Source organism: Oryza sativa, chromosome 12, assembly GCF_034140825.1.
Source record: "Oryza sativa Japonica Group chromosome 12, ASM3414082v1".
Taxonomy (NCBI): Eukaryota; Viridiplantae; Streptophyta; class Magnoliopsida; order Poales; family Poaceae; genus Oryza; species Oryza sativa.
In genome coordinates this window covers 502,302-513,874 of record NC_089046.1, presented here as the reverse complement: position 1 = coordinate 513,874, position 11,573 = coordinate 502,302, and the positions used below count along the sequence as shown (strand labels likewise).

The 11,573-nt window shown below is 51.5% G+C and overlaps 1 protein-coding gene and 1 pseudogene across 1 annotated transcript; one reads left to right on the top strand and one right to left on the bottom strand.

The window, feature by feature from the left end:
• Nucleotides 1–463: 463 nt before the first annotated feature.
• Nucleotides 464–1,785, top strand: LOC9267437 (uncharacterized). Its single transcript, XM_015763418.3, has 3 exons — nucleotides 464–756; nucleotides 884–981; nucleotides 1,072–1,785. Exons 1-3 carry the CDS (start codon nucleotides 699–701, stop codon nucleotides 1,186–1,188), a joined length of 273 nt encoding a protein of 90 aa, XP_015618904.1. The 5' UTR covers nucleotides 464–698; the 3' UTR covers nucleotides 1,189–1,785.
• Nucleotides 1,786–3,171: 1,386 nt separating this feature from the next.
• Nucleotides 3,172–7,987, bottom strand: LOC4351282 (DNA (cytosine-5)-methyltransferase DRM2-like; annotated as a pseudogene).
• Nucleotides 7,988–11,573: the final 3,586 nt, after the last annotated feature.

Genomic DNA, 11,573 nt, shown 5'->3' with positions numbered 1-11,573 from the left:
TGACAGTGCCATTCGGGCCCAACTATATCAGTACGCCACAATCCCGTTACATCTCTAAAATTCAGAGCCTCACATGGAAGGAATAAGTTCACTTTGGGTCCCTTTATTTGTCGTCCAGTCTAATTTTCGTCCCTTGACCGCAAAACCGAGTATGACCCGTCCCCTAACTTACGAAAACCAGGTAAACGTGGTCCCTTGGTGGTTTTAAAGGCGGTTTTGGCTGATGTGGTGCCTACGTGGCTTGTTTGACTAGGTCTCCGTTCCACATGGCGTTGACGTGGCGCTTACGTGGCAATTATATCTCGGAAAAATAATATAAAGCGTGGACCCACATGTCAGCCTCACTCCCCTCTCTCTCTCTCTCCCTCCTTCCTGGGCAGCGGACGGCGCGGATGGGCGGCGGAGCAGGCCGGCTCGCTCAAGTCCAAGCGTCCAACCCCATCGCATCGCCATCTCCAACGACGCGCAGCCACGATCGCTCGCTCGTTGGGTCGGTGACGTCGGTCGCTGCCCCGGCGCGTCCAGGTTCGCCTGCGCCGCCGTCTTCTCTCTTCTAAAAAGAAAAAAACGCACCCCGCGCGCTCGAGTCCACGCTCCCATCGCCCTCCGCCTCGCCTCGCTGCAAATCTCACCACTCGCCACCACCTCCACTTCGCCGCCGGCGCCTCACCACGCGCAGACGGACGGGGTAGATAGCCATGGCTGGCTCCAAGCAGCGGGTCGTCGCCGTCATCATGGTCGGCGGGCCGACCAAAGGTAAAGGCAGATCCGCGCGCGTCCACCCCCCCTCCCCCCCACTCCTCCTCCTCCTCCGCCGGCCAGCGACGCGGTGGGTACTCGCGTTACCATCTAACACACGGCGTGGGCGTGGTTTTTTTGCAAGGGACAAGGTTCCGGCTGCTGTCGCTGAACGTGCCCAAGCCGCTGTTCCCGCTCGCTGGCCAGCCCATGGTGCACCACCCAATCTCCGCGTGCCGCCGCGTATGGCAGATTTAACTCCCATTGATTTCTCTTGTTGTGTGAGAAAAGAAAGAAAAAAATTCTAAGCATCTTGGATCCCCGCTGCTGCAGATCCCCAACCTGGCGCAGATATACCTCGTCGGGTTCTACGAGGAGCGGGAGTTCGCGCTCTACGTCTCCTCGATCTCCAACGAGCTCAGGGTCCCCGTCAGGTTAGCCTCGCGATGAGGACGGCGAGGAGAGGGAGAGCCGAGAGGGGGAAGGAAACCACGAGGAGGAGGACTTCCTTGTCGGGTCCGCCCGGGGCGCCGCCGCCTTCTTCTCTGACGCAGTGCTCGCTGCTGGGGAGCCCCCCGGAACCCGACGCCATTGACGCCGCCATCCGTGTCACCGCCGCCGACCACCCGGATGCCCTCCTCTCGCCGCCGCTCCCTCCTCTCTCGCCGCCGACGAGAAGGGCGGCGGATGGCTAGGCGAGCGGCGCAAGAGAGAGATGGCCGCCGCCGCCCCGCGCGTGCCGTCGCCCGCCGCCAGCCATGCGCTGTCCGTCGCCGTGCCTCCTGCCGCCGCTGCGCTGTCCGTCGCCGTGCCGCCCGCCGTCGCCGCGCTGTTCGTCGCCGTGCTGTCCGCCGCCGCCCGCTGTGCTGGACACCGCCCGGCGAGAGGAGGGAGCAGAGAGATGGGGAGAGCCGGAGAGAGGAGGAAGAAGAGGATTGGATTTGGTCATTTGAGGATGACATGTGGGGCCCACGTGGGCCCCACCATTTTTTTTTGTAGTTGACATGTGGGAACCACCATTTTTAAATTATTTTTTTCTGTGGTTGACATGTGGGTCCACGATTTTTATTATTTTTCCAATATATAATTGCCACGTCAGCGCCACATCAATACCACGTGGGACGGAGAACTAGTCAAACAAGCCACGTAGGCGCTACGTTAGCCAAAACCGCCAAGAGACCTTGTTTGCCCGGTTTTGGAAGTTGGGGGATGGGTAGTACCCGGTTTTGCGGTCACGGGATGAAATTCGGACTGGGCGACAAATAGAGAGACCCAAAGTGAACTTATTCCCACATGGAATATTTGGTTTCCAGTCAGCGGTGAGTTGGACTGCAATTGGGCATAGAACAGCGCACGAATCACCCAAATTTGCAATCATCAGGTGATCACCTTACGCATAAGCATAGCAATGGGAAAATAGGGCAATTCAAGGGTTCGAGAGTTTTGTATTTATCACTACAAACTATAACTATATATGACATACACATAAAATTTGGCAAGTTCAATGTCTTGCATGCTATGATTTCAGAATCTTAGTTTTAGGTAGAGATGGTGTAGTTCTACTATATGGACAAGACTCTTGCCGGTAAAAAAATAGTTGAAAGATTCTGTAATCATAGTACTAATACCTGTGTAACGACAGTGACAGCGGTTGTGCCACTACAAATGCAACCAATTCAAGAATGTTGCCTCAGCTCCTCGTCCACACCCTCAAATGTCGACATACATGTTCTTTCAGGTGGATAACAATTGCTTCTCATCGCTTGTATCACTGAATGAGGTGCAGTCTTATTTGTCCAGGGAATCCTTATCACTATTATTGGAAGGATCTTGTTCAGTTTTCAGTGTCAAGGAGGAGGATTTGTTTCATCAGAAGGGCCTTGCAAACATGGCGAAACAACTTTCCTTCAAAGATTCAAGATTTTGTTATAGTAAAGATATATCGAGTGAATTGTGCAGATCAACAGGAAAAAGGGAAATGTACTTGCATTGGAGGTGCAAGCTATAGACATTCAGGCACAGTCAAAATAAATAAAGGTTATTATAGAAATGCAGGTACAATTCAGGTTGCAGAATTTCAACTTCAGCAAAAGCAGAGATGAATCTAGTGTATGGTGCTCAAATCATGTTCATAATTCAGCTTGTAGTAATCAAACAAAGCCCCTTAATAGCATTAGCCTATTCCTCCATGGCAATCTTCAGTTTGTATACATAATAGTAGTACAAAAATGAGAGACATGCTGCCAGATGTAATTTTCATACCTTTCGCACCAGAACTGCAAGCATTATCAAAGTGGAAGGAACATTTTGCACTTGGGGTAAATTAGTAGAACGTATTGAGCCATGGCAAGAGAAACCTTGTGAAAGAAGATCAACCATCAGGTTCCAATTTCATTAGCAACAATAATTCAGAGAGTTCGTTAATGGGCTAGCTTACATGCTAGCCATAATAGTCTTTACAGAATCCAAGATTCTGTAGTAGTGATAGAATAGTGCTGAGTGCTTGCCCTCCAAGCCATCACGGTGGTATCTGTTGCTACCAGCGAGGTTGTTGCACGGGCTGCCCCCGATCGCCAGGTCAAAGCCACCAAATCTTCTGATGAATAGTTCAATTCTTTTAGCAGTAAGATTTTGAACATCTGCGATTTCAATCAGCATGCCAGTTTGGGTCTGGTCCCACCAACTCCTCAGCAACGCCATGTTTACCTCTGATATTTCGACTGAGACCACTGTCTTCATACGGATCCCAAGCTTGTGGAGAGCTATTTCTGCTCCACCAATACCAGAAAACAAGGACAAGACGTTCATGCCATTAGGGAAAATGTCCCTCAGCACAGAGAGGTGGTATGCAACTGTATCAACTTGGAATGAATTCCCAAGAGCTCTATATCTCGCTTCCTGCTAACTCCCCTGGTATGATTCCTAGGGTATCCCAATAGGAATTCCATCTCATCAGGCTCTAGAGTAGCAACCTTGTTCTTTCCAACCCAGACAAGGTTCCACTTCCTACATTCTTCCAAGACACTCTTCTGAACTGCTGGAGGTAGTGCATCACCGAATCTACCAAGAGCACATCGTATCCGTTCTGTATGCTTTGCGCTTGCCACATAAGTTTGCAAGCAGTTGAACTGCCTTCTTGGATCCCAAGAGGGCCACCACATCTTAGTAGAAGGAAAGGCTTCAGATATTGTCTTTGGGGGAATGGGAAGAACAGGTGACCTGTTCTCAATCGGCAAGTTATGGATGTAACCCCTCTTCCTAGCAGCAGCACAGAAGTATTTGGAATCTACGAACTCAGGATAAATGTCATACAAGAACCTTGAGATGGTCGTCCATACACCTTTTGGTGCTAGGGCCACGTTTTCATAGTAAAAGAATGGTGGTCCAAGAGCATGGTCAGGAAGGTTTCTGTGGACTGACCTTAACCCGTCATTGGGCAAGCTGAATCCCACCATTGGATTTGGAAGAGGCATTGGCTCTTCATGGCTGCCGTCAAATGGCACTTGATTCCATTGTGGTCTACTTCTATACCGTTCTCTTTTTTTCTTGGTTCCATCTATTAATTTTGTTTTCTTTCTTCCTCCAAAGGAACTGAACTCTGTATCCTGCACAAAAGTAAACATTATGCCAGTGGCATTACATTAAAGAAATGAAAACAATTTCATCATTCAGATGCTCTATAATCACAAGGTACCCATACCTCATAGTCAGATAAGTTTGTAAAATAAACATTTCCTGCAGATGCTGGTGCATAGATTGACTCAACCAACAAATCTACAGACGCATCCAGACCTGCCAAAATTTAACCCAGCATAGGCAGTATAAGGCTCCTTACTGTCAAAGCAGCAACTTCAATAGAGGTATACCGCATCTAGTAATAGCCCTCATTGCTTCATCTTCAGGAAAACCCATGCTGACTAAGGACTTGATTTTCTCATCTTTCTCGGACATCTCTTGTAAAAAGTCCTGCAACAAAGCACATTACAAGCAGACTGAAAACATTTGCTACATCTCACTCATGAATTGCAGTCTGAAATAACCTCCCAACAAAGCAACTAATGCAGGCATCACATATATGCATGTACCATTTGTAAAACCCAAATTTACTGCAACAAAATATACGATTATCCTTCTGTGTCAAATTTGTTGTTGCGTCTTACAACTCCATGCAAACAGATACTACCACACTATAGAGGAACTTATTTTGAGGATTAAAGTTAGAGGAAACTCATACTAAATATGTAATGAAAAAGTAGTAAAACTATTCAAAAAATGGTGAAACAAGAAAGCCTGTTAGGCCACAAAAAGGAGGGGGAGTACAGCTTATCAATCATCAACACATGGATAAATGCCCAGCACAGATTACCTAAGCTCTCATAGGCATCATTTCAGTTCTATTTTTTGTTGTCTATTATGTGTTCAGATGTAGCCAGTGGTTATCATTGTTCTGTCTGGTGGTCTTAACTTGCAACCATTCAATTATAGGCATCCAGTAGACTATCTTTCATCATTGCTTGGTTTGAATACGACCTTGTAGAAGTATATGATCATTTCTTTGATGGTCCTGTAGTAGTTCTGCTAACTCTCCCTCACTATAAAGGCACCATACAAAAATGCCAGCTAAAGAAACATAGAAGTAAGAGCAGGATCAACAAAGCTCCTTTAACAACCCTACAGGAACAGGTACTGTTTTATAGATAACCCAAAAAAACTATAGTATTGCAGTACAGGTAAGCATGTACACTAGTTTACTAAATAAAAGTGAAACATAACTTAAGTCACAAAACCTTCCAATTTATTGGACCAATAGATCATTTAGACAAGCACTAAAAGGGAATGTGTGCTTGGCATGAAACAAGTATAACAAAGGTTTGATCATGATCAGGTAAATTGGTCGAGAAATAGACACAACAAGTATCTGATATAAATATATAATGACCAAGGAGGGAGTCATGTGCATACCTCATCACCAGAACCATCAGAGTAAGTAGCCCTATCAAAATTGTCAACAGTATCATCCTCGTCCCAATTAACATCCTCCTCCTCATCTTCTTCTTCAAGAATCTAGGGGTCACAGGCAGAATGAGAGCTGTTACCCACTGAAGGGTCACTGCCTATCGCCTGCATTACAGTATTACACAACATGACTTGTACAATAGAGCATTAGATAATAAACAAAGTGATGCAACCACGTGAACAAATACCTGATAAGTGAGAAGTAACTCAAGAATTTGCTCCGAATCTGTGTCCCCTGAAAGAAACGGCAACAGTTGAAGCAAATGAGGAAATGTATTATTGTTATCATTACCAATCTCCTTGATAGCTCTGAAGACCATCTCTCTCGAGAAACCCATTCCCAAAAAGTAAGCCACCAAAGCTGATGGTGCTGATCCATTGGCCTTCCCATTAGCATCCTTTAGACAAACACCATATTATGATTATAATTATAGCAAGGTAATATCATGGTTTAAACAAATGACCAGCTCGTGGACAGACCAGGTGCATCCGTGTTCGAAAAGGCTGGAGCAGACGAGGCCTCAAACTCACCATCAGTATCCCACTCGAACTCGCTATCCTCATCGTTGTCGCTAGCCCAGTCCTGTAACATAAGTTAAGCACCTCATCCCAAATATCTCTACTACCAGTGGAAATAAGGCAATTTCAGAGGAAAGGAAAAAAATAGCGAAAGATTGAATCGGGTTGAATGTAGCATCTTGTGTAAGGCATACTGCCAGTGCCACCCCGATATCACAGCGCCTCATCAAATCACAAAGGGGAAAAATATTGTGTTACTCCACATGCAGTCCGCACCACGCGACATCACAAATCGAATTTTCAAGCGCGACATCACAAATCATAGTAAGAAATAATTTTAGGATCAGAATGCAGATCATCCTTGTGCGATTGAACAGACTAGAAGCCCCTCCAACCCAATTCCAGTCGGAAACCCTATGCACAAACAAATCGTGCACAGAGGGAGCAATACACGACGAACAGCAGCAGCACAAGCGCATCGCCTGCACGCGGCAGCGGGAACCATTGGGTGTGGCCAAACTGACGTCATGGATGGAGGAGAGGGGAGGAGGGAGGGAGCTCTTACCACCATTGTAGAAGGTCCGAGAAGCGCCTCGGGCAACAATCTCTTGCTGCTCCGCGGCGTGCCGGCCTCCCTCTCCTCCGCCAATGGCCGGCCTAGAGACGGTGGCGAGGAAGCGCGCGGCGGAAGAGGAGGATGTTAGCAAAAAACCCGTAACGCACGCGAACGTGGACGCGAGAGAGAAGAACAGCAATCACACAGAACACAAATGTTTGGCGCTGCGAACAACTGAGCAGCATTTTCTGTTTATCTTCTTCCTTTTATTCTGCGAATACAAGATCATAGGCACGTTGGCCCGGTTGATGCGGACACGATCCCTCAACGGCGACTGCCATCCCAATCACCAGGATCGTGCCCACGCATGATGCGCTCCCGTGCGAACTAAATGCACACGACGAGCCCAACGTCGCACACGGCCGAAAAACCAGCGAGGTCATGTGCGTGACTCTAACAGAATCAACAGAAAAATAGGGGAGGGAAAAACTACCAGAACCAAAAACACAAAGCAGATCCACACAAGTTTATTTGTAACAAATCTCCCCCTAAATCTTGTGAAGTTCAACTTTGGCCTTTTGTGTTGATCACACCAACAAGCTCGCTCAGCTCCTGGAAACGCTGCCTTCCCAAGGGCTTGGTAAGCAGATCAGCTAGCTGCTCCACTGAACTGGCATACTCGATGATGATCTTCCCGTCATCAACACACTCTCGAATGAAATGAAAACGAGTTTGGATGTGCTTACTTCGATCGTGGTGAACCGGGTTCTTTGATAGAGCAATGGCGGACTTGTTGTAAACCTTGAGAATTGGCGCCGTCGCCGGTGCTCCAAGTATTTCGCTAAGGAGCCCCTGCAACCACACCCCTTGACACGCAGCCGTTGTCGCAGCCACATACTCTGCTTCACAAGAAGAGAGCGCCACCACCTTCTGCTTTTGAGATTGCCAGGTGATGGGGTTCTGAGCAAGGAAAAACAGCACGCCAGTGGTACTCTTGCGGTCGTCGACGTCGCCGGCCATGTCGCTGTCGCTGTACCCAGTCAGCTTCAGCTCCTCTGTCTTGCCTCCTGAGTACGACACACCATGATCTCGGGTGCCGGCGATGTACCTCAGTATGTGCTTGACTGCAGCCATGTGATCCTCGCGCGGCTCCGCCATGAAACGACTCACATAGCCAACAGAGAAGCCAGATCAGGCCTTGTATTGACGAGGTATCGTAGGCCACCAACAATGCGGCGATAGTATGTGGCATCAACAAGAGCAGCAGTACTGGATTTGCTCAGCTTCAACTTGGCCTCCATGGGAGCGTGACAGGGATTACAGTCCACCATCCCGGTCTTCTCCAAGAGCTTCAAGGCATATGCAGACTGAGAGAGAGAGATGCCGTTGTGATCTTGGCGTACCCCAATTCCCAGATAATAGGAGAGCAGGCCTAGATCGCTCATCTTGAATTGCTGCAGCATCTCCAACTTGAACTCTTTTATGTCACCAGCATCCTGGCCAGTGATGAGGAGGTCGTCGACATACACTCCCACGATTAGCGGCTTGTGCGCAGATCGTCGTGTGTACACAGCATGTTCGTGGTCGCTACGGGTGAAGCCGAGGGAGACGAGGCATGCATCAAGCTTCGAGTACAAGGCTCGTGGTGCTTGTCGTAGTCCATACAGAGCCTTGTTCAGCTTCAGGACTTGTCCTTCCTTGCCGACGGTGAATCTCGGAGGCTGTTGTACGTAGACCTCCTCTTGAAGTTCCCCATTCCGGAACGCGGATTTAACATCCATGTGGTGGACTTGCTAGACCTGCTGCGCAGCAACGGCGAGGATCAGCCTCACAGATTCCAGTCTTGCGACCGGCGCAAACACCTCGTCGAAGTCGGTGCCGCGCTGCTGGACGTAGCCTTTCGCGACGAGGCGGGCCTTATGCTTGACGATGTGCCCGCGCTCGTCATGCTTTGCCTTGAACACCCATTTCAGACCAATGGGGCGATGTCCTGCAGGAAGGTTGACGACGTCCCAGGTTGCATTGTCCTGGATTGATTGAAGCTCCTCAAGCATGGCGGTGCACCAACAGGCCTCTCGCTCTGCTTCAGCAAAGGAGGCTGGCTCCTCTACACTCACCACATTGAGCTCATCAGCCAGCTCCCGGTGTGCAAGACCAGGCACCTCAGCATCTCCCAGGACGTTGTTAATCCTGCGGAAACGCAAAGGGGCCTCATCGCCGTGGTCAGCGTCTAGATCACCCTGTGAACTTGGCGGTGTGGCGAGCTCCACAGGAGCTGGGGACGGTGTCCGGCCCCCAGCAGCTGTTCCTGGCGCGGGTGAAGTCGGTGGTGACGCTGCAGCCACGTCGTCGGTCGGCTCAACGAACGGGACCGCCATGAACTCAACTTCGAATGGCTCCGCTTCTGTGTTATCGAAGTTGGCTGCTGCTGCACCCCAGTCCCATTGGGCCGCCTCATCAAACACCACGTCACGCGTGATGTGAACACGCCCGGTGGCTGGATTATAGGCACGATACGCCTTTGTGCCGGGTTCGTACCCCACAAAGATCATCTTTGTGCTCCTGTCGTCAAGCTTCTTGAGGTGAGGAGATGTGTTCTTGACGTGGGCGATGCAGCCGAACGTGTGCAGGTGGTGAGCCGCTGGCTTCTTCCCGTACCAGGCCTCAAAGGGAGTCATCCCCTCGACGCTCTTTGTAGGCAATCTGTTGAGCAGATAGACCGCCGTCGCCGCCGCTTCCCCCCAGAAATATCTAGGGAGCTTCTTGGCCTTGAGCATGCTGCGGGCGGCCGCCACTATCGTCTGGTTGCGCCGCTCAACCACGCCGTTCTATTGGGGCGAATACGGCGCAGTGAGCTGGCGGCGAACGCCGGTGCTGACGAGGTGGTCGGTGAAGTCGGCAGAGGTGAACTCCCCCCCACGATCAGTGCGGAGGGAGCTCAGCTTGTGCCTGCTTTGCGTCTCGGCCACCACCCGTATCCGCTTGATTGCAGCGGGGGCGCAGTCTTTCGACGGGAGCAACTCGACCCACATGTACCTGCTGAAAACATCGACAAGAAGCAGGAAGTATTTCTTACCACCGGGCGTCGCCGGCGTTATGGGGCCACAGAGGTCTCCATGAACGAGCTCCAAGGCTCGCTCGGCGCGCAGCTGTCCCTGCTCCGGGAACGGAGTCCGCCGCTGCTTGCCGGCGAGGCATCCCTCACACAGTTGGTCCGTCTGTTCCAGCTCTGGGAGGCCTCGAACCATCCCTTCCCGTGCCATTTTCCGCAGCGCAGGGAAGTTGAGGTGGCCGAAGCGATCGTGCCACCTCCAGGCATTCTCCGCTCCCCGCGCCGCGAAGCAGCCGGCCCATGAGATGGTGAGGTCGAGCACGTAGAGCCGGCTGGGGGTGCAGGGAATCTTGGCCAGGAGCCGCCCGTCCTCATCACGCATGCGAAGGAATCCACCGTGGACGAGGGCCTCGCCCCCGATCTCATCGAGTTGACCCACGCTGATGATGTTTGTCTGCAGCTTAGGGATGAAATACACGTCGGTGAAGAAGCGGTGCTCACCGTTCTTACAGTCGAAGATGACAGTCCCACGACCCTCGATCCGCACCACCGAGCCATCACCAAACTTGACGGAGCCACTGACGGTGGAATCGAGATTGGAGAAGGCGGATTGGGCGCCCGACATGTGGTTGGTCGCGCCAGTGTCAACCACCCACCGCCGGTCATCCTTCTGCTCCTCATTATAGAGCTGGGCGTGCACCTTCTCCTCGACCAGATGGATTTTCTCTCGAACCTGTGAAGGCACGGGCGGCAGAATAGGCTCGCGGACCAGGGAATCAGTGAGCGGCGTGGGGGCGCGATGCGGTAGCGACGTGGAATCAGCAGGCGGAGCAGAGGCGCGATACAGTGGCGGCGGCGGTGAAGTTGGGGGCGATACGGATGAAGGGGTGAGAGAGATCGTGCACACCTCTCCCAGAAGTAGCGTGGCTTCCTCCTCCTGGGCCAAGTGGGCCTCCCCAGATTTCATGGGCTTCGATATGCAATCACGGGCCCAATGGCCGGCCTTTCCACAGTTACGGCAGGTGTTTCCCTGCCCATCTTGCCCCGAAGTGTCGGTCCGGTTCGATTCGCCTCCACCGCGACCTTTTCCTCTGCCGCGACGGCGATTGCGGCCACCGCCGCCATTGCCGCCTGAGCTACCACCCTTTTTCTCCTGCTCGCGGGCCTTGTAACGTGCCAGCCAATCCTCCTCCGTGAGAAGTAGTCGGCCGCTGCTATCCTTAGCCTCGCTGCTCGCCGGTTTCTTCCGTTGCTCCACTGCCCGCAGCCGCCCGATGACCTCCTCGATGGACACTGTGGCCAGATCAAGGAGTGTCTCGATGGAGATGGCCACCTGCTCGAGGTACTTAGGGACCACCTCTAACATCTTCTTCACCACATCTTTGTCGATGATCGGGTCACCGAGCATGCGGAGCTCGTTTGCGAGGCCGGTGAGACGCAAGGAGAACTCCTCAACACGTTCACTGGGCTTGAAAGTGATCGCGGCAAAGTCCTGGCGGAGCTTCTGCGCATTGGCCTCCTTGACTCGCTCGACGCCGACGCGAATGGTGCGGATCGCTTCCTAGGCCTCACACGCCGTCTCCTTTTGCGCGAGCGACGTCAGCATGTCTTGCAGGACGGCACGTAGAATGGCGGCGAGGGCTGTGCGGTCGGTGCGGAAATCGTCGGTGCCAGGGTCGACGGCCTCCCACA

Excerpts from the sequence above, each read along its gene's own strand:
- LOC9267437 (XM_015763418.3), top strand. The coding sequence starts at position 699 with ATGGCTGGCTCCAAGCAGCGGGTCGTCGCCGTCATCATGGTCGGCGGG. Across the intron at positions 757-883 it reads GGTCGGCGGGCCGACCAAAG|GGACAAGGTTCCGGCTGCTG; the intron begins GTAAAGGCAGAT and ends TTTTTTTGCAAG. Across the intron at positions 982-1,071 it reads CAATCTCCGCGTGCCGCCGC|ATCCCCAACCTGGCGCAGAT; the intron begins GTATGGCAGATT and ends CCGCTGCTGCAG.